The sequence below is a fragment of the Clarias gariepinus genome, chromosome 18, assembly GCF_024256425.1.
Source record: "Clarias gariepinus isolate MV-2021 ecotype Netherlands chromosome 18, CGAR_prim_01v2, whole genome shotgun sequence".
NCBI classification, from domain to species: domain Eukaryota; kingdom Metazoa; phylum Chordata; class Actinopteri; order Siluriformes; family Clariidae; genus Clarias; species Clarias gariepinus.
Genome location: NC_071117.1, coordinates 8,015,695 through 8,037,638, shown reverse-complemented (window position 1 = coordinate 8,037,638; position 21,944 = coordinate 8,015,695). Strand labels below are relative to the sequence as shown.

General features: G+C 40.7%; 2 protein-coding genes across 4 annotated transcripts; one reads left to right on the top strand and one right to left on the bottom strand.

Annotated features, from left to right (window-relative positions):
- Window positions 1-1,111: 1,111 nt before the first annotated feature.
- Window positions 1,112-8,290, bottom strand: si:ch211-286b5.4 (afadin- and alpha-actinin-binding protein B). Of its 3 annotated transcripts, none has more exons than XM_053477492.1 (13): window positions 8,223-8,279; window positions 7,514-7,595; window positions 7,215-7,318; window positions 7,038-7,106; window positions 5,547-5,670; window positions 5,359-5,437; window positions 4,608-4,725; window positions 3,687-3,837; window positions 3,478-3,581; window positions 1,864-2,025; window positions 1,621-1,738; window positions 1,375-1,531; window positions 1,112-1,266 (listed from the first exon to the last, which is right to left on the bottom strand). In XM_053477492.1, the coding sequence occupies exons 2-13, from the start codon at window positions 7,572-7,574 to the stop codon at window positions 1,170-1,172; spliced, it is 1,344 nt and encodes a 447-aa protein (XP_053333467.1). In that variant the 5' UTR covers window positions 7,575-7,595; window positions 8,223-8,279; the 3' UTR covers window positions 1,112-1,169. The 3 variants fall into 3 exon arrangements, with proteins under 3 accessions (XP_053333467.1, XP_053333468.1, XP_053333469.1); XM_053477493.1 differs by having other exon boundaries at window positions 1,375-1,525; window positions 8,223-8,275; XM_053477494.1 differs by lacking the exon at window positions 1,112-1,266 and having other exon boundaries at window positions 1,385-1,529; window positions 8,223-8,290.
- Window positions 8,291-10,370: 2,080 nt separating this feature from the next.
- On the top strand, window positions 10,371-21,924 carry LOC128507021 (myosin-13-like). The gene is made up of 15 exons (XM_053477641.1): window positions 10,371-10,511; window positions 12,019-12,065; window positions 12,790-12,918; window positions 14,336-14,497; window positions 14,955-15,044; window positions 15,120-15,266; window positions 15,530-15,610; window positions 17,223-17,384; window positions 18,579-18,749; window positions 18,939-19,010; window positions 20,120-20,290; window positions 20,684-20,776; window positions 20,967-21,107; window positions 21,541-21,653; window positions 21,790-21,924. Exons 1-15 carry the CDS (start codon window positions 10,499-10,501, stop codon window positions 21,863-21,865), a joined length of 1,668 nt encoding a protein of 555 aa, XP_053333616.1. The 5' UTR covers window positions 10,371-10,498; the 3' UTR covers window positions 21,866-21,924.
- Window positions 21,925-21,944: the final 20 nt, after the last annotated feature.

The following is a 21,944-nucleotide window of genomic DNA, read 5'->3' as shown; positions in this document are numbered from 1 at the left end:
AACCCACCAAGCACGGGAGATCATGCAAACTCCATGTACACGGAGTCAGGAATCAAACCTGGACTCTGGAGGTGCAGGGCGACAGTGCGAAAAAAACAGCACAATCCTGAAATAAAACCCAAATGCAAATAAAACTAAAATAAAATAAAAAAATAATAATAAAGTTTACCCTCATTGTATAAAATAAGCTAATAAAACAGTAAAACAATAAATGATAAACTAAAAACAGAGACCGCCACCTCATCACTCTGTATTAAATGCTAATTTAATGCAGTCTGGTTCATTCTGATCAGCGAGAACACAATTGTTCCTGGCTCTGGAACCGTACACACGACAACCCGTTCAGGAGGACAAATACAGCACACTCGGGCGAGGATCAAATCAGATATGGAAGCTAATCGTATCTGAACACAGAAATGCCGCTGAACTCCAAAATCTCATCTCCATGTGCCCGTAGCGCACACACACCAGTCTCACCCTCTGACCTATACAACAGGTAGGAAGGCATGTGAGGGAGTCGCTTATGATTTTTTGTTCCTGAAAAAAAAAAAAAAAAAAAGCGCGAAATGTGAACACGCCAGGACTCTTAGCAACAAATTGAGCGCAGCAATGTAGAAATAAAAAGCTTTGAAGATTTGAACAGCTACACTGTTGATTGTGAGGGGAACAATATATGATGTATGCACCAGGATGTTAGCAAGCTTTCCAAGACTCACACACTTCCTGTCGGGAGGTTCTGATCAGAGCACAGTGAAGGTGTCTGGATATCAGGGGGTGAATTGTTCAGGACAGTGCCATAAACTGGGCAGAGACACAGCGTCTCTCTCATCAGAGTCTGCATTATTGTGAGTGGTGGAGGTGTGAAGGGGTAAGTGGGGCGGGGGGGGATCTAAAGGAGTGTGAAGAGATAGAAGGTTAGGGTTGAGACCAACACTGTGTACAAAGAGATAAAAGAGTCTCACAGAGCTCGTCCTGATCAGAAGTGGGTGTGATGGAGAAGGAAAATACTCAAATGAGACAAACATTCACTGATCTCACACACACGCGGTTACAACGGAGGCTGTCGTAGGATTATCAATGCTGTAAAAAGGATCAAAGATTCAAAACTCAATGACTTTCAATGACTTTATTTAGTCAGAATGCACCATAATTTTCACACACACACACACTTAAAAGGTCCAGTTGTCTACGTTTTGCTTGTCCAGACTGAAGTCACCTCTCCGTGTCTCCTTCACCCAAGTCTCAGCTGGTGGACTCGCACTTTCCCTGAGTGTGTGAGAGAGAGAGAGAAGATTCAGAGAGGATGAAAAAGGAAAAACAAGTTGAAAATGTGTGTGTGTGTGTGTGTGTGTGTTGAGGGGGAGGGGTAATCACCGGCAATAAACTGGCAGTTGTAGTACACAGTAGAGCTCAGGGGTGTTGGGGGTCATAACCGTGTTCTGACCTGACCAAGGCGCGACCTCTGACCCCTCAGGGGATGGAGTGACACAGGGCGAGAGAGAGAGACGATCTGGAGCCATCGTTCCTACCTCTCACACACACACAGGTGTTGTTGAGTTAAGGATAACATGCACGTGTGTGTGAGAAAGAGGAAAAAAAAAAAGTGTGTGTGGTGCATACGTATGTCACTGAGCGCTGTGCTCTCTCTCCTGTTGGAGCGTGAAGTCTTTATAACTGGAGATGTGCTGAGGAACTGCTGCTTCAACAGAGACGCCTTCTGCTGCTCAAACTCGCATCTCTGCAGAACACACACACACGACAAACAAAATGGGTGAGGACTTAGGTGAGGACATGATCAGATGTAGGGGTGTGAGGCCGTCACTAGGTTCACCAGCCCTCACTGTAACCCCTCTCTCTTCTCACCTCTCGGCCCAGTCGGATCGCGGCGTCGGTGAAGGCCTGCCTCTCCTGCTGGAAGCTTCGGCACTGCCTGTTGAACTCGGTCCACTTGTCCTGAAGCCGCTCCCACTCCTCCAGGTAGTAGGAGTCGATCAGAGGGTCTGGGAGAGGAGCGGATACACTGTCCTATAGAAAGAGAGAGAGAGTCTGGCAGTCATGACTTTATACACTTGCCGTATATTACAGTGTGAAAAGTGAAATTCTGTTTAAATAATTTGGTGGACAGATGTGGAGTTGGAACCAACAAACGACTCAGACTTACATCTCCGTCTCCTAATCACAGTCACAACTTATTCATCAAACTCCCACATTAGTGAGGAACACTTGGATCATTTATGTGCAAATGATGAAATTAACCAATAAAAACCTAATTAAAGGTGTCATATTGATGAAAATCCAATTAGCTGAACAAAACAGTTACCCCAAGTTTAGCCTTCAGCTCTTCAATCAGTGTCTCGCTGTAACTCACACTGATGATTGTTGACCCTTTTTCCTGATAATGTTCCAATACTTCTGGCCCTTTAACTTTTTCGCGGCCGGTGATTGAGGAGGTTTCCATTCCATACTCTGCCGTTTACTCTCAGACTCGTAGTGATGAATCAGCGTCTCGTCACCAGTAATGACTCTTTAAGAAACGTTCACCTTCCTTAAAATGGCATGCATATGCAGAGATACGTCTTTGCTTGTGACATAACCGTTAAAAACACGTGTCATTTGAGCAAGCTTTTTTTAAAGCAATAAATGAGATTTAAGCCAGAAATCTGGTTGGGGTTTTGCTCTGGAAGACGGCGAGCATTTAGGGTTAGTCCACACGAAGCCGGTGCGTTCCCTATCCCATCATTTTTTTCCGTGAACACGGCGTCGTCTCAAGAAATATCTGCGTACACACGAAATCATGGGAAACGGTGTAGTATATATGCCAGACCAGTATGGGGCGCTGTAATTCGGCCATAGAGATACACTATACACGGAGAAGAAGACTTTGAGCATGCGCATAAGTATATGAACCAAGATGGTGTTGTCCATTATCGCTTGTTGCTCATAACAGTTGCATAGAAGCAATAGATTTTGCTGTAATAAAGCTAGTAGGCTTTGTAGCAACACGAACACAATCATGTAGTCCGCCATTATTGTTGTTGCTGTTACGTGTGACGCAGCAGACACGTGATGTGATGACATCATCGTTAACAAAATATACGGATTGGCCGTACACACGAAGACGCAAGGGTGTCGTTTTCAGATTTATCCACTTTGGGACCCGGTTTAAAAAAAAAATAGCGGTTTCAGTCTCCTAAAACGCCTGATCCGTGCGGACGAAATGCCAATATGATTTAAAAAATTATACGTATACAGCGAAACGCGTCTCCGTGTGGACAGGACCATAGGCGGCTCTAATTTTTGAGGCTCAGGAGAAGGAGGCCTCACTTTTAGTTTTAGTAGCTGTTTCCAGAAGCGGTGCTAAGCAAAGGCAAAAAGTCATACAATATCTGATCCGCCCGTTCTTAATAAAATAATAGAAAAAAAAAAAAACAAGTGTTTTGGTCAGAGTGTGAATGATTTTAAACGTCACATCAGGACCTGCAGTAGCTGCTGCTGTACTCGGACCAGCTCTCTGCTCTGCTCCAGCTCTTCTTCAAGCTGAGCCAGGAGTTTCTCCTGGTCTGTTCCTACTGCAGCTGGGCCTACACACACACACACACACACACACCACACTTACTTTACTCAGTTGCTATTCAAGAAAAGCTCGTTTCTGCTCTATACTTAAACACAACCCCACCCACACACACTTTGCGACTGCAGCTCCCTCAGCTTCTTCTGCACGTGCGTCCACTCCAGGAACACGCCCCCCGTCACATGATCACCAAGCGACTGCTCTGATTGGACCAGCCTGCTCGTGTCCGTCTTCTCCACCTCGGGGTCCAGGATCTCCTTTAGCGTCTGACCAATGTAGAAACAAGCAGAGGTTCTGAGAGAAAGCGACACCTGCACTCTCTGTTAGTTTCACATGAATGCAAGCACCCAGGTTGTGTACCAAACGATAGCGAGAGTCATTTATACAATGATGCTTGGTGTAACTGAAGATGAACAACATGGACATCAAATTACTCACTCATACTGCTTTATCCTGTGTACAGGGTCGTGGTGGACCTGGTGTCCATCACAGGGGACTCGGGGCATGAGGCAGGGTACAATTTGGGGACACCAGAACATGCAAACTCCATGCACACAGACCCAAGGCAGGACCTGAACCCGGACCGTGGAGGTGTGAGGCCACAATGCTAACCACTAAGCCATCATGCTCCCAAGACCAAATTAGTCTTGACTCATTTTACATATTTAAGTGTGAAAATGTCTTTGAGAAGGCACAAATTTGCAACACTAGTAAAATTGTCTTCATTTAAAAAACTAAATGCAAAGTACAAAGAAAGTGAGTCAACTTGTCTGTACCAGGGGACTCGGGCACTTAGTGGGCTACACCCTAGATGATCTCAAACACCTTGAGCAATTGGAAAATGGCAGTTAGCCTACTCTGCATGTCTGCTTTGAACTGTTGGAGGAAACTTGTTTCACCAAGCACATGGACAACATGCAAACTCCACACACACCCTTGAGGCAGGACTCAAACCGCTATACCACTGTGCCACCTAATGAATTGAAACCACCCCAGCGATCCCATAAAGATACGTCTAATGTGACTGTATAATCACCTGCTGCATGTCGGTTCTGAGCGTGTGCAGTAGCGTGGTGAGGCTGTGTCGCAGCTTCATGGCCTCCCGGAGCTCAGCTTCCCTCCTCTCCAGCATTAACTGCAGCGCCTCCTCTTTTCTTCAAAGAGAAAAAAAAAAAAAAAACACACGTTCACATTACAGAGACCCCAAACCAGGAATCTGGATAAGAAAAAGTCTCAATATAGGGATAAACAAACCAGGACCCAAGTTCTACTGGATTCTGTTTGGACCATTCTGTTTTTTATGTGTAGCAAGAAAATTTTTGATCAAGGTCAGTATGCATAAAACTATGAAGAACATTAAAAAGGGAAATAAGCCATTTATTTTTTACTTTTTTTCCCTCCCTCAAACATATCTGGTGCATAGCAGACAATTTAGTTTAGTGTCCCCCCTACGGGACATTTCTTTCCTTTAATAGTTAAGACAATTCTTAGCTTAGGATTCATTTTAAACATGATTTATCCAAATTTTTTTTTTTATTATTTTATTTTAATAATCCATAGGCTATTCATTGAAATTTTGGAACCTTGGTTTTATGCATACAGGCTCTGGTTCCCGTCTTTGCACGACATATTAGACAACATGATTCACAAGTCAAACTTCACTTCACCTTAAATAGAAAGTTCTAAGTGTGTGCGATTTTCGTTGCATCTGTTCTCCTCTCATTCCACTAGTCTCATTTTTTCAAAAAGCTGAAATGTTTAGTTTAGAGGCGGACACGTAACCGTACCTCCCATCATTTCGTGCACTCCGGGGTGCCGACTCCCTCTGAGCTGATGGTTTAGGAAGAGCGTTCATGATCTCCATAGCTGGGAAAAAAAAACAAACAAAAAAAAAAAAACCAACAAACACGTACTTTAACTCCAGTGTAAACATGGTAATATTCAGAGGGCAAAAGTAACTGTGTGGGTTCCGTACAAACTCCCCGGTCTCGGTGTCTGTCTGTGAACTGCGAGAGCTTCTCCCTCATCCTGTTGACGAGCTGCTCTCGCCGCTTTAACTCAACCGCCTGCTGGTTACAGCGGGAGAGCAACTTAGAGTTCTGTAAGAGAGAAAAATATTTATTCTAATAAAAACTACAGTCTAAACAGCATCAAAGACTATTCTCCTAAAAATTCAAGTCACTAATAACAAATATTGTTTAAGTAAATGTTACTCGAATTCAAGACAAATGTACAAACAATTTCATTACTGCTAACCCTCAGTCATACCAAATTTCATAAAAAAAGTGTTCCTCATTGACGATGAAAGTTTGTAGAAACAGTTAAAATGTTAAAGCAAACAATACTTTGCTGATCTTCATGTAATCAGTGATAATAATAATAATAATAATATTATTTGAGGTTGAAGCCCACGTCCATGTCTGTGTGTCTCTCTGTACAGCAGAACTCTCTGTCTAACTTATTAATACTAAGAAATCCCATTCTGTAAGGTTGAGTATCTCACGCCTTGTTTACACTAAGTTGTCCTTCTTTGGTGGTCAGACAAATACACTCCCTGTTCGGTAATCGGAGAGTGAATCACAGATGAGAAATGGAAAAAGTAGATTCAAATTTTATTTGTCACATCCACAGTCATCCACAGTACGATATGCAGTGAAATGCTTAGACAACTGCTCGTGACCTTACAATAAAAGATTATGAATAAGAAATAAATATGAAGAATGAAAAAATATATAAAGTTTAAATATAATAACTGATGCACAATATAGAAAATATATGAAGAAATACAGAACAAAAAGAAAACAGCTGTACAAAGTAGGTATGGATTTATGTCATTTTTGTGAAATGAAGTTAGAATAAATGGTAAAAATAAAATGGTAATTTTCTTCTTTATCCGATAAAACGACTCCAGCGTGTTAAAATTCACTTATACCACTTCAGTGCTGTTATTCCGGCCAAGGTGTAAATATGAACTAATCCCAGTAAAAATATTCAGTTTATCTTTTCTAATTAATATCTACTGGTGCAGGTGAGACAGTAGCGCATTAGTAGATTATTATAAAGTAGATTATTAAATCGGGTTTGTAACATCACTTTTACTCAACATTTAGATTTCACTTATGGTGCAGATTAAACTTCAGGCAGAGATCCAAGTACTGCAAAGGTTTCATTAAATTCTGTCCGGACAGTTGTGTGTGATGGGACAAAATCTTTATGGACAGACAGACATTTTTCTAAAATTGGTTTCTGGTCCTCCAACGTATGAAACGGAAAGAGATAACCTCTAAACCTTTTTATACAGGTTGAATCGCCAACGTGTGTGCATGTGAATACACACATGACTGAAGAACCCAAATACGGTGAATCAAGAAAACTACTAAAACTCTTGCTTATTTAAAATCATTACATAATGCAATAACCTTAGATCTCAAAACTAGAGCGCACACACAAGATTCTTGTTCCTTACCTTCTCCCTCTCGCACTGAAGTGCATCCTGCAGCTTAGTGATGTGCTGATCTTTGTCCATGAGCTGCTCCTGGGGATGAAACGGTCACATTACAGTAAAAACTTCATAGCCATTACTATGGAGACCGAGCATTAGAATAAAGTCTGTTACTGGTGTTCCCTTCCCTCATTACTGCACCTGAAGTGATCTATTCTGCTCGTTCATCTCTTCCTTGAGAATCCTGTGTGAAGCGGTGCTGCATAGTGAGCTGACCTGCAGCAACACTCGAGTGCTCTGGACCTCTGTGAAGAAGGAAACACTTTCAATCTTAAATCATCATCATCATCATCATCATCTAAACTGGAAGACCAGCAACACTATGCAGCACAGGGACACACTCAAAGATGATTGTCATATTCTAATAAAAAAACAACTTCAACTACATTTTGAAAGCATTGTTGAGTCCATTTTAAATCCAGAATCTGAGGTTTTAATACCCGAGGTCTCATGAGTCCTGCGACGAGATGAGAGCAGTTTACCTTCTTGTTTGCATGCCATTCTTTACACCAGACCGAAAAACTGAAGGACACACACACACACACACACACACACACAAATCATCGTCTTTGAGGTTGGTGATGTTCCTTAATGTCTTCACAATACAGTGTCTCAGAACATCATAGAGGCTTAACATCCTTAAAACCAAAGGTCCTGGCTCACAATCTCCGTTCCAGTTCATCCCAGAGATGCTCGATGGGGTAGATGTCAGGGCTCTGTGTTAGGGCCGCTCAAGTTCTTCCACACTGAACTCATCTAACCATGTCTTTATAGTCCTTGCTTTGCGCACTGAAGTACAGTCATGTTGAAATAGAAAAGGGCCTTCAACAAACAGTTGCTACGAAGTTGCATAGAAGCATAGCCATGTCCAAGATGTCTTGGTATACTGAAGCATTACGATTAAACTTTACTAGGGATATTGAATAGAATTTTATTTGTATAGCGCTTTTAACAATGGTCACAAAGTTATTAAATAGAAAAGATGTTGGACCTGATTGAAACACATGGATTCAATAACTACCAGGTTTTGGCAAATACTTTTGTCTATATATAGTGTTTATCAGCTATCAATAATGCACAGAGTATCTAGTGAGTATATAGAAAGAACATTGAGAGTATACCCATAGAAGACTTTAACTTATCCCTTACCTGTGCTTGAGCAGAGTGACAACTCTTCTGTTTTAAAAGACAAGATGAGATTTAATATAATCAGGAATATGATTCATCACTGAACCCCTGACCCTGTGAGTGTGAGCTCATGAGCTTCAGGTGGCTTTTGTTACTGCTAATCACTCAGATGTAGACTACACACTAACTCACAGGGGTGCAGCAAGGACAAAAAAAAAGGACAATGGGGACAGAACATTGAAACATAGCTATGTGAAGATATTTATAAAAAGTTAAAATAATCAGTCAAAAGTTAGGCATAAATAAAAGTGTTTAGGGGAAGTTAGGGGTTAAAGGCTCACTCATCATTTTGTCATAAAGTGCTGCCATCTAGTGGTTATTACTTGTACCATCTCATCAAGTAACAAGCTCAACCTAACAAGATTTTTTTAAAATAAATTATTAATATTATTATTATTATTATGTTTACTATATATATTTTTATTTATATTTATTATATTATTTATTTAACTTATGTTGTGGTACAGTCTTTAGTGGCAACTTGGAAATTATATTTTTTATTTTATTTATAAATCTTATATTTTCACTTTAAATAATATCGTCAATGTTTTTTTTTTTTGCCAAAATAATAAATGATTTGAATACAGTTAACTTTTATATTATAATGGACAAATTCTACATTCCAAAAACCTTTTCTAAATGTCATTGATTTTTTTCCCATTTAGTTAATTTTCTCTATTTTTTTAATTGTATAATTCATTTTTTACACCTGAATCTAGTATTTTATACTTTAATTATTATTATTATTATTATTATTAGTAGTAGTAGTAGTAGTAGTAGTAGTATTGGTACTATTAAGTATTAGTATTAGTAAGTCTTTTACTAAGTAAAATTAAATAAGTAGGTCCCCTACTCTAGGGAAGTGACTAAGTGCCAAGTGACATGATGTTGTGCCAGATCAATACTCAGTAGACTCTTTAGGCTTTAACATAGAAGCTTGGCACAGGTTTCACACCGGATGCCCTTCTTGACGCAACCCTTCCATTTTATCTGGGCCTGGGACCGGCACTGCATCCACTGGCTGGGGTTTGGGCATTGAGTGGGAACTGAACCCTTCTGCCGGGCAGGTGAGAAACTTACCACTGGGCACCAAAGCCCAAAATGAGACAAATGTGATGGAACACAAGGTTCATTTTTACCTTTTTCTTTTTTTTACTGTTGATGTAAAACAGTTTGGACTTCATGTTATTAGACCAAGTGTCCAAATATCCATGGTGCATGTCGAGCTGCAACTCCTATTAGGGCAAACCTAAAACCTGGGAGTTCAGTCAGAGTTACTGAAAGGAAATGACAGAAATATAAATGTTTATGGAATCCTCATGCATTTATTCCTGTTATATATCACTTATCCTACAGTATGTACAGTACAGGGTCACCGTGGCCAGAGCCTATCCCGGGCATGAGGCAGGGTTAAATCCATCTCAGGGCACACACACATACACACACTCACACGCTCATTCATACACTACGGGCAGACAGGGAACGCTAATCTTCATGTCTTTGGACTGTGGGAGGAAACCGGAGCACTTGGAGGAAACCCACCAAACACAGGGAGAACATGCAAACTCCATGCACACAGACCCCAAGGTGGGAATCGAACCTGCACCCTGAAGGTGCGAGGCGAAAGTCCCACAATATAAAATAGGCAAAAGAATATCAGTAAGCGTACAGGATGCCAAACACAGCGTTAATCAGCTCAGTGACTTGTTTTTATTTAGCCTCATGGCCATAATTAATTTATGACAAAATACTGTTTATTATGATATAAACCCAGTTGTGGCAAGACAGAGACACTGATGGACACTTGTCTTGGTGTTTTCCACTATGACATTCTCCCTTTCTCTCTCTCTCTCTCTCTCTCCACACTGTACTAAACCCTTCCACATTTCCATTGCTCCACTGAGAGCGAATCCGTTGTTAAATTAAAGGCACTGCTGTTTATTTCTCACTCCCCTCTGTGACGTCATATTTCTGTAACAGAGAGGGGGAGTGTGCGAAATAAACACAGAGCTTTGAGAGAGATAGAGAGAGAGAGAGAGAGAGAGGAGCTGAGTAAAGATACTGACTGGATCCTGAGCGCCGCAGCAGCAGATCAGTGAGTCTGTAAGTTAATAAACGCTCCGCATGTCGGTGATCCTCTGCGCCCCCTGCTGACCGCGGACGGAACTGCAGCCTCAGGCGCCGCCGTTTATTCCTTCCTTAAACGAGGCGGTGAGAAGAAACCAACGGCGCCCCCAATGGACACAACTGGTACAACACTGTGTTTTTTAATGTGTTGCCATGTACTGTTTAAAACAAATGACCTCTCTCTCGCTTTATATATATATATATATACTATTGTTCAAAAGTTTTAGAACACTTTCTAACTCCATGATGGTTCCTGATCTTTCTTTCTTTCTACATTGTAAAGGCTGAAGGCGTCCAAAAAATGCATTAATCTCCTTTGAACAGTTAATGGTGAGATGTGTCTGCTACTTTTGCTCTGTAAAGACTTCATAACGCCTCTAATCTGAGGTGCTGGTTGTTAATTGGTCATTTTTCAGGCTGATAACTCTAAATGAACTTCTCGTCTGAGGCAGAGGTAGGTTTTGGTCTCGCCCTCCTGGGACGGCCTTCATGAGAGCCAGTTTCATTATGGTGCTTGACGGATTTTGCAAATGCAGTCGACAATACGGTTCTTGCAAGAACTATTACAATAAGGCCGACCTCTGTGTCTTAAAATAACAACTAACTGTCGTTTTTGTTGTTGTTACGTAATTACTTAATCCCATATGTGTTATTTTATAGTTTTGAAATCCCCAGTATTGTTGTAGAATGTAGAAAATAAATCAGTAAACAAAAACAAAGAAATTTGCAAGTGTTCTAAAACTTTTGAACAGTAGTGTATACAGTAGTAAAAAAAAATAAAAAAATAAAAAATATATATATATATATATATATATATACTATATATAATGTATATAATGTATATAATGTATATTTTATATATATATATACAGGGTTTGAGGAATTAGTTGTACTACTTTTGTCATCAACACTCCCTGTTCGGTAATCGGAGAGTGAATCACAGATGAGAAATGGAAAAAGTAGATTGGATAAAGATGAAGTTTTGTCTTAAAACGACTCCGGCGTGTTAAAATTCACTTATACCACTTCAGCGCTGTTATTCCAGCCAAAGTGTAAATATGAACTAATCCCAGTTAAAATATTCACTTTATCTTTTCTAATTAATATCTATTGGTGCAGGTGTTTGTTTACATTGAGACAGTAGCGCATTAGTAGATTATTTTAAAGTAGATCATTAAATCCCACACATACTGTAACATCGCTTTTACTCAACATTTAGATTTTCAATTATGGTGTCTTATATGGCTTAGATCCAAGTACTGCAAAACTTTGATTAAATTCTCTCCAAGGTCGTTTTAAGACGCGCCCACAGTTTGATGCATAATAATTAGTATTATTATACTTATTATTATAATAATTATTATTATTTTGGGCATTGGTGGGTTTCTTGCCTGCCATGTGGAAGGCCTGGGTTCAGTTCCCACTCAATACCCAAACCCCAGCCACTGGATTCAATGCCAGTACCAAGCTTGAATAGAATGGGAGGGTTGGGTCGAGAAGGGCATCCGGCATAAACCTGTGCAAAGTTGTGTGTGGATTGGATGGTCCGCTATGGTGTCCTTCTCCATGGGAGCAGCCGAAAGTCTAACAACAATAACAACAACACTATTCTTATTATTTTAAAACTTAGGACAAGTGTGTAACCAGGCCAAAGGGGATCCCCAGAACCAGGTCATGGTAAGTTCGTCCTGCTCATTAATTTAACCCCATAGTGTAATGTGCACTCAATGTATTTCAGAGACTGTTATATTGGTACAAGCTCACATCACCATGACTAATTGATTGACATTTTTTCAACCAATCACTTGAGAGAAATCCTGAAAAAACTTCCAAGAGCCACGGCGTCCTACCCATCAATCTCTCCCACCCATTCATACTTTCATGCTACTACTCCAAGCGATTTGTGGGCTTATGTTTGGTATTCGTTATTATTTTTTAAAATCATTTGTGTGTTTTATTGCAGATTTTATTTTATTTGTGTGGTTACTTATAAGACAGATAAGGTTAAATCAACATGTCAGAAAGTGCTACCAGTGTTAGCGTGATAGAGATTATATTCTGATAACATTAAAACAACATGTCATAAATTGCTACCAGTATGTCAGGACATGCTACCTCTGTACTATATTTTTTGCAGTGCTATGACTATTTAAAACTATAGGTAGGAGATACTGTTAAGGTAGCACAGACTGATATAACTATAGTTTTTTGCTAATGTTAATAAAATTTGGCAGGGTAGGAAGAAAAAACACCAGTCTACAGTAATCATACACAGTAATCCTAACACGTGTAATTTTCAATTAATTTAAATGATATCATGGCCCTCATGGCACCATGGTATGACAAAGTACTTATAAACTTTAAAACTTTATGCCAACAATGTTTTCACCATCATTTCCAGAATTCTGTGAATGAGGCTGAGAAGACGATACATAATCTTGTGGTGTCGATACATCAGCTGGAGAACAGAGTGAGAAAGTTGGAGGAACATCCCTGCGAAACATGCAGAAATTGTGACATGAAAAGCAAGGTATGTGACTTTTTTCCTACTTTTAAGTTTTTTTTTTTTTTTTTTAACTAAGCAAAAATTGCCCATTTGAACATTAGACATGCACTCAAAATTTAAATGATAACTTTTGACTAATGTGTGTTTAGGGGTGTGAGAAAGAACGTGAGTGTATGGGCATGTTATTCCACAAGTTCTGACGTGTATCTTCCTTATTGAACTTGTTTACTCACGACTCAGACGTCCATGAATTCCTTTGTTTCCTTCGTTTTATTTTTAACATCAAAAGTTCAACACTTCTTACAGTTTTATCGCATATATCCACTATGGTTACAACAACTTATTTGTTGTATCTCGATGAAAAGGTATTTCCAGTCATGGCTTTGTTAGATTACGGTCAAAAGCTTGTGTTCTTCAAAACTTCCGCATCTTAGCGACTGTGCGTAATAATCATGCAACTACGCAGTTATGGAATGATGTCACACAACAACTTACGATTATAAGTGAATGCTTAACTACTAAAATTTAAATAAACACAACAACAATGTTAACCCTAATGCTCAAAGTAATTAAACATATTGAGTACTGTTAACTTAAATAATTACAATTAGTTCAAATTAATAGACCTTTATGAGTATTTAGAACTTTTTGGTATTTCTGAGTTTGTAGAAATTATACTTTTCAAGTTAGCTGAACAAATTTTATTTTATGTATCTTTTAAGTACTTAAGTAACAGTAACTGTCACCTTAAAGTTCCACCAACTTAAAATCTTTCAGACTAGCGATTTTGTGTCTGACGTCATCAGGGCAATGGGGCACTAGTGGCTCAGTGGTAGGTGTTTCACCTGCCATGTGAAAGTCCCAAGACCAGATAAAATGGAATGGTTACGTCAGGAAGGGCATCTGGTGTAAAACCTGTGCCAAGCTTGTGTGCGGGACGGATTGTCTGCTGTAGCGACCCATTGCCGGGAGCAGCCGAAAGACCAACAACAATTTATTTGATTTGCAACAACTAAAAAAATCGGTACAACAAACTCAAAAACTCATAGTTCCATTTACTTAAAACTGGAAACATCATTACTTAAAAAAATTTATGTAACTGATTACCTCAAATTTTTTGAGTTTTGCCAACTTATTCGGGTTTACAGTGAACAGAATCGTAAAAATGAAATAGGGCTCTTACAGTGAGGCTCACAGCATCCTCCAGACGCAGGACTTTGATGACTTTGATGAGGACTTTGATGCAAAAGGAGGTGTTATTAAAAGTAACTGTTACTTTTCATTAAGCTAAAATTGCTGGAGTAAACTGTGTGTGTGTGTGTCACAATTTATTAAAGTACATTTTAGGCTCTTATCATGAGCTATTAGTTCATTTTTTTCTAATTGTCTGAATGAGTGCGTAGAATTGAATACAACCAATGAACCTTAATTGCCTCTTTAGGTCTCTCTGGCAGATGCTGATAAGAAACATAAAAAGTCCATTGCTCAGCTGAAGGCAGAGAAGTTCAAACTGGCAGGCAAAGTAAAGACACTGCAAGACTCAGTGCAGAACTTGGGGACCCTGCTCTGTACGAGTCAAAGAGAGTGTGACGTTCTAAAGCATGTAAGTCAAGAAAACAAGAAGGTCTTGTTGAATCTTGTATTAAGCACCCTCTTTAAAAGTATGAGGAGATTTTTGTGTTTTGATTTTATTATGCTACAAATTGAGAAAATATTTCCCTTTCAAATCTCGAGTCCTGCAATATGGTTGTGCCATCAGGGAATAGGTAAAACATGAAACTCCATGCACATAGACCTAACGCGGGAATCGAGCCCAAGGCCTGGAGGTGCATGGCAACAGTGCCAACCACTAAGCCACCTGATTCATTTTATTGCCCCATAACGTTGCTGAGTCTAGACCTGAGCAACTGAAGCAACCACAGATCATAACACTGTCTCCAGAGGCTTGTACAGTGGACACTATGCATGATGGCATTTGTACTGAGAAGAAGTGTCTTACTGTATATGTGAAAATTAAGCACTCATGTTTAAACCTCTTTCACCCCATGTGTGTGTTTTAGGCATGTAAACGAGAACGTGACGCTCACAGGATCCTCCAGGCACAGAGAGATGAGATGAAGGAGATTACGTTTCACAAGGAGTTACTGAGGGTAAACTTTTCCTTTTTTTTACTGCATATGCGAACACAAAGCCAGTACACCTTAATTGTTGTCTATTTACTGTAGGTAAAGGAAAAACATAAAAGGTCCATCGCTGAGCTGAAGGCAGAAAAGTCTGACCTGACCGACCAACTGAAGACATTGCAAGACTCAGTGCAGCACATGGGACTCCTGCTCTGTGAGAGTCAAAGAGAGTGTGATGATCTGAACAATGTAAGTGCTTGCATAAAAAGCTTGCATCAAGCAGGTCCTTTACAAACATTTAGGAAACCTTTGGATGCCCATGCTGCATGATGATTGGGACATGACGACCTTCTATATGTACGTAAACAAAATGAAGATTACATTTTGAAGTTGCTGGTTTCTTTACTGAATAAAATCGTCTGTATGTACATACCTCCAGTTGTCTCAATGTCTATATGCGAACATTGTACGCTTACGTTTTAACTTCTTTTCCCCTCGTGTATGTGTTTTAGGAGTGTGAGCAGGCGCGAGAGGCTGACATCATCCTCCAAGCAGAAATCAATGAGCTGATGCACAAGAAAGAGTTGCTGAGGGTTAGCCTTGTTCTTATGAAAGAAATACTCTTTTTCTTTGTGTGCATGTGTATACGTGTTAACTCACAATTTGTTCACTGTTTTCTTCAACACCCATACAATTTAGGATATTCTCATTAGTTAGTTAGTTTTCCTTCAAACATTCATCACAGTGTTATTAAGAGATTATCCTTAGACACCTCTATGTCATATTCCAGCATTAACTGGATGGCAGTTGTGATGCTTGAGTCCATGCGATGCCTCCTTTCCCTCGATAAAAGGGATTGTTGCAGGGTCATGCTTCATTCAAGATCCTCTTTTTGCGTTACTCAGAATGCATCAATCTCTCTCGTCCCAGTGGGCAAAGACAGCCCATTTAGACACTGCCTTCAGTTCATGGGATAAATCGCATCTTTGCTTGTGGTGATCCCACTGAGCAGGTTGCATATGAGAGAATTTCAGCAATCAGTGGCATTGCTTTTCAGCCTCGCTATGTTGCTTTGCAGCATTGTGTTACCTAAGAAATCCCATGTTCCTTTCACAAGGAATACCAAGTGGCCTTGTTACTTACAGGACATTGGTTACTGTGTATGCAAGCCCCAGGGGCTAGGGAGCCACTCAGGAGGGCAGGACAGTGAGTATTGTATGGGCTAGGTCTGTTAAAGGTGGAATTTATATGTGGTGGCGCGCCCCAGAGTGTCATTGATACTATTCAAAGTGCCAGAGCACCTACCACAAAGTCTTTGCATGAATGCATGTGGTGAAGGACCAAGGAATTGCGTCCGCAGTTTTAGGTTACATCATTCAAGTGTTCAGTGTGTGTGCAGTGATTCTCTTGTTTGTTTAAGAGTTAGTAGATAAAGGCCAGGTCTTTTCTCTATTAATGTGTATCTGGCAGTGATATCAGCTTGGGGCTTGAGGATGGATCAGTGAGCTGACTCCATCTAATCTCCCAGTTTATTAGAGGAACACACAGACTCCTCCCAGCGTCCAAGCCGATTGCCCCTTCAAGGGATTTATCACTAGTGCTGGATGCTGTCTCTCAGATGCCATTTGAGCCCCTACAACAGGTGGATATAAAGATGCTGTCTTTTGAAAAGGTCCTGCTGTTGGTGCAAGCTTCAGTAAAACTAATCAGTTGCATTCATGCACTTAGTGCACCTGAATTCTAGTGTCATACTTCTAGTGCCAAATCTGGATATTCATGCCCAAGAACCCATCATGCAGGTGCAGGTGCGCCCCCTTGCAGTTAGGGAAACTTAGGGGTTTATCCCCCCCCCCCTTTCTGCCCCTGAGCACAAGCATCTGCACCAATTGAATGTTTTAAAGTGAACTTGAAGTTCCTTATCCCATACCCCTATTCTCTGACAACATGAATGATGACTTTTACCCTGTCTAAAGCGTGGAAGAAGGGGGCTAATCTTGAATGACACATGATGCTGCATCAGTCCCTTTTACAGAGGGACAGTGGGCTCCACTCTTTTACCATTGATGGCTTATGAGAATAACATTGAGATGGGGCCTTCCCAATAGTGGGGCATCTCACTTATGTTATTAGAAAATGGGTTATGGGATACATAACCTCAAGTATTTTAAAGTGTCTGAATGTATAGACATTATGTTGTCCATGTAGGTGTCTCTGGCAGATGCTAACAAAAAACATAAAAAGTCTGTTGCTCAGCTGGAGACGGAGAAGTTTGAGCTGATGGACCAAGTAAAGACAATGCAGGACTCACTGCAGAACATAGGAACCCTGCTCTGTGAAAGTCAAAAGGAGTGTGATGATCTAAACAACGTAAGTAAGAAAAACCTTGCATCCAGCAGATCCTTTACGAACATTTAGAAACTTATGGATGTTCAAGGTTCATGATGACTTGAACAACAAAATCAAAATTATATTTTGATGTTGCTGGTGGAACACTAGAAGGAAAAGCTCTTGTTTTTTTTAAGATGCGTGCTTATATACGTTTACATGACATTTCAACATACTGTTCCCACCAACGCAATGCTCCCATACATGTTCATCCTATTGCTAAAGGAAACATAACTCACTTAATTGGACAGCTTGTCCATGCTCTCCCGTCCTACAGCGGGATGCATCTGCTCTGTAAAGGTCATACTGAGGCCTTGGTGGCCCAGCTCACAAGTCAGCAGTCCCTTTATTGGGTGCAAGGATACATTTTGCACTATACTGTTCCCTACATATATAATATTGCAGATTAAACCTTATATGTTAAGGTACACAATTCGTTATTAATATTTTGTGGTTAAATTGCTAAAGCCTCTAAATACCACCACATTGAATTCTTTAATTCAATAAAAGGTGTCAGAAATGCATGACCGGAACCATTTAGGAATTACAGCAGAACAAACCTACATAATTACAAACATAAGCTTTACCTCTAATACTTGGGTAAAAATCATTTGTAGTCAATGACTCCCTGAAGTCTAAAACCCATGGAGATGCCAAATGCTATGTTTAGCATAAAGCTGTCTCTTGACTTTGACAATGACATGCCTACTTTAAGTGTGTCCTTGACTGGGCTAGATGTTCTGAAAGGGTATTTCTTCACTATAGACTGACTCATGGTCTTCCAGGCCTTCTGCTGTTGCTGAGCTTGACAGTTAATTCCTTGTTTCTAAATGTTGTATTGACCATTTCCAGTGTTTTTGTTATCTCTCTGATGGGTTTATTTAGATTTTTTTCCAGTCTAACCTCACTTTCCTAGACACTGCTTCGGACTTCACGTTGTTGAGTTCTAGTGAACAGCTACCCAATGCAAATCTAACATTCAGAAACACATGCAGGGCTTTTATCTGCTTGATAAGTCATGGAGTAATGAGGGAACAGGCCACATCTGGCCACACAACTGCTTATCAACTTTACGCACTACTTTAAAATGTAGTGGTGTACAAAGTTATTTAAAAGTTTATGAATGTATGTGTATTACAAAATAAATCAAATACACATTACCTGTTGTACTTCTAGATTTCCCTGGCTGAAGCCCATGAGAAACACCAGAAGGCTTCAGAGTCCATTACTCAGCTGGAGGCCAAGAATTCTGACCTGACGGATCAAGTGAAGACACTGCGAGACACTTTGCAAAATGTGGGGACCCTGCTCTGTCAGACTCAAGCGGAGCGTGACTATCTAGTAGCTGTAAGTAAAAAACAACTTGCATCTTTGAAAATATGATGACTTGAACAAGAGGCTACATGTACCTACAGTACACAGATTTTATTTATTATATTTTCAAGCAGCTAGTGTTTTTAATAAAGGGAAATGTCCACTGTATACGTAACAATTAAGCACATGAGGTTAAACATCTTTTGCCCGTGGGTGTTTTAGGAGTGTGAACAAGCGCGAGAGGTTCGCCATATCCTCCAGGCACAGAACAATAAGTTGAAGAAAAATCTAAAGGTAAACTTAGTTTCTTAGGAACGTTTGTCTCTTTTCGTGACCAATCAGGTAGCTTAGTGGCACTGTCGCCGTGCACCTCCAGGGTCCGAGTTCTATTCCCACCACGGAGTCAGTGTCCATGAAGTTTGCATGTTCTCCCTGTGCTTGGTCGATTTCCTCTAGTTTCCTCCCACGGTTAGAATTTGAGTGTGCCAATGTATGTGTATACCCTGTGATGGATTGGCACCCCATCCAGGAATAAAGGGGGTACCCCAACTCGTGCCTTAAGTCTCTTGGGATAGGCTCCAGGCCCTGTGACCCTATATACAGGATAAGGCGGTATACTATAGATGATGAGTGAGTGAACGCTCTCTCTCTCTCTTGCTCTCTATGTGCGTATGCTTATTTAAAACCCATGGAGATGCCAAATTATAAGCTGTACCTCTTGTACCTCTTTGGCCTTGTGTGAGGTTGGGAAGCTCACCTTGTCCTCCAGGAAACAATGAGTTAAGGATGACTCTGATATACAAGGAGTTACTGAAGGTAAACTTTGCATTACATTAATCTACAACTGCTCTGCCTATCTCAGGAGACTTAGGGTACAAGGCGGGATAGGTCTTGGATATGGTGCCAATCTATCGCAGGGCACACACACACACACACACACACACACACACACACACACACACACACACACACACACTCACTCACTTACTGCCTATACCGCTTTAACCTGTATTCTGCATCAGGGGAACCTGAAGTCTATCCCAGGAGGCTTAGGGCACGAAGCAGTGGTACACCCTGGACAGGTTGCCAATCCATCGCAGGACACACATATTCACACACTCTAAACAATTTGGGAATGCCAATTAGCCTAACCTACATGTCTTTGGACTGTGAAAGGAAACCGGAGTACCCAAAGGAAACCCACCAAGCATGGGGAGAACATGCAAACATGCAAAAAATGGGAATCGAACCTGGCTGGGAATTGAACTCTAGAGGTGCAAGGCGGCTGTGCTAACCACTACACCACTGTGCTGCCTCTTTTTACGTCTATTTACTAATAATTTGTTTAAATTTTGTCTTTCTGCTATATGTATGTAACAACACATTACATGTTGTATTTTCAGATTTCCATTGCAGAAGCCCATGAGAAACACCAGATGGCTTCAGTGTCCATCACTCAGCTGGAGGCCAGGAATTCTGACCTAACAGATCAAGTAAAGGCACTGCAAGACACATTGAGGGATGTGGGGACCCTGCTCTGTGAGAGTCAAATGGATTGTGACCATTTGCATGCTGTAAGTAAAAAAAAGCTTGCATTATGCAGCTTTTTATAAGAAATATGAGGACTTGGCCCCCAAGCGGCGCAGTGGTAAAGTGCTCGCCCTATCATCCATAGATTTTGAGTTCAATTATCGGGTGATGCTGTAGCCTTCCCGACTTGGGGGTGGGGGGTTGGGGGTGTGGATGGGTGTTTGGGGGTTGAAGTTGGAGAGAGCTGATTGGCTGAGGAGGGTAGGGATGGGAGGCACTCTGCGCTCTCACATCAATCGCGGCTCAGCAGATAGTGCTGTCCGTGACTGGTAGGTATAGCCCTGATTGGAGAGCGTCTCAATGATGGGTGGGAATTGAAGTTGAAGTTGTTTTAATATCTTTTTGGCTCAACATCTTTGCCTGAATATGATTGTTAGGAGTGTGAGCAAGAGCGAGAGGCTTCCAGCAAACTCCAGGTGGAAATCAATGAGCTGAAGAAAACTCTGTTTCACAGGGAGGAGTTACTGAAGGTAAACTCGTTTATCATGAACCTGACTCTGTCGATAAACTCTCTGTGTGTGTGATTGTGTTTGTGTTTACTCATTATTTAAATGAAGTTCCCTTTTTTACCCAATGTTTTAGACTTTGAGTTTTTAAATTGGTATGAATGTGTGTGTGGAACCAAACAAGCCCAGTATTCATTAGTTGCTGTACTTCCAGACCTCCTTGGCTGAAGCTCTTGAGAAACACCAGACAGCTCCAGAGTCCACTGAGAATTCTGACCAAGTGAGGGCACTGCGGGACACATTGCAGAAAGTGAAGACCCTGCTTTGGGATACTCATATGGAGGGTGACAAACTGGTGAGAAAAAGCTTGTGTGCGTTAGTGAGACCAAGAAGCTCAGGTCATCCTCCGGGTCAAAAACAATGAGTTGGATGTTTATGCTGCATGATGACTTGGTTGACAGGCTATATCTACTTACATGAACTAAAATTGATTCAGTTATTCAAGTTGTAGAGTGCCTTGCAAAAACAATATCGTGTTGCAACCACGAATGTAAACGCATTTTATTGGGATTTTATGTAATGGACCAACACAAAGTGGCACTTAAGCGGCAAACCTAGCAAGCAGATAACTGAGGACAATAAGGAGGTACTGAAAGTAAACTTAGCTTTTTGTTAAAAATCATGCCTGATTGTATCTTTTACAAATTTTAATGCGCTGCCAAATAGTTTCTAAAATTGTCTGAACGTGTGTGTGGACATAGCTAAAGCCAGATTGTGTTATCTCGCAGAGTTGCCCGGCTGAGACAGGCAAGAAAGAGCAGATGGCTGGGGAGTCCGCTGCTCAGCCAGGGGCCAACAATTCTGACCCGCCAGATCATGTAATCAAGTGCCGTCATGAACTGTATGTATCTCAGTATGTGTGTCCTGGTTTACTTGTAAAACATTATATGCTTTTCTTATACCGTAAGTGATCGGGAGTGTTTTAACAGTGTTGTGTTTTTAGAAATGAATAATCCTTAACTGTTGTTTCTTTCAAGTCTCCCTGATGGAAGTCGAGGAGACAGAGTCAGCTGGAGGCAGAGATGTCAACCTGCCAGGCCAATGATGTTTTGAAAAAGAATCTGCTGAGTGACTGGTGCCATATTCATGCTCATTTGTGCCATTCGAACAAGATTTTAAAAACGTCCTTAAA

Bases quoted from the DNA above. Each gene is read 5' to 3' on its own strand.
- si:ch211-286b5.4 (XM_053477492.1), bottom strand. From the start codon at position 7,574: ATGGCATGCAAACAAGAAGGTAAACTGCTCTCATCTCGTCGCAGGACT. The intron at 5,438-5,546 runs GTACGGAACCCA...TTTTTTTCCCAG, and splicing joins ACACCGAGACCGGGGAGTTT to CTATGGAGATCATGAACGCT. The intron at 4,726-5,358 runs GTACGGTTACGT...TTCTCTTTGAAG, and splicing joins AGTGCACGAAATGATGGGAG to AAAAGAGGAGGCGCTGCAGT.
- LOC128507021 (XM_053477641.1), top strand. The intron at 18,750-18,938 runs GTAAGTAAAAAA...TGGGTGTTTTAG, and splicing joins AGCGTGACTATCTAGTAGCT to GAGTGTGAACAAGCGCGAGA. The intron at 21,108-21,540 runs GTGAGAAAAAGC...GTTATCTCGCAG, and splicing joins ATATGGAGGGTGACAAACTG to AGTTGCCCGGCTGAGACAGG.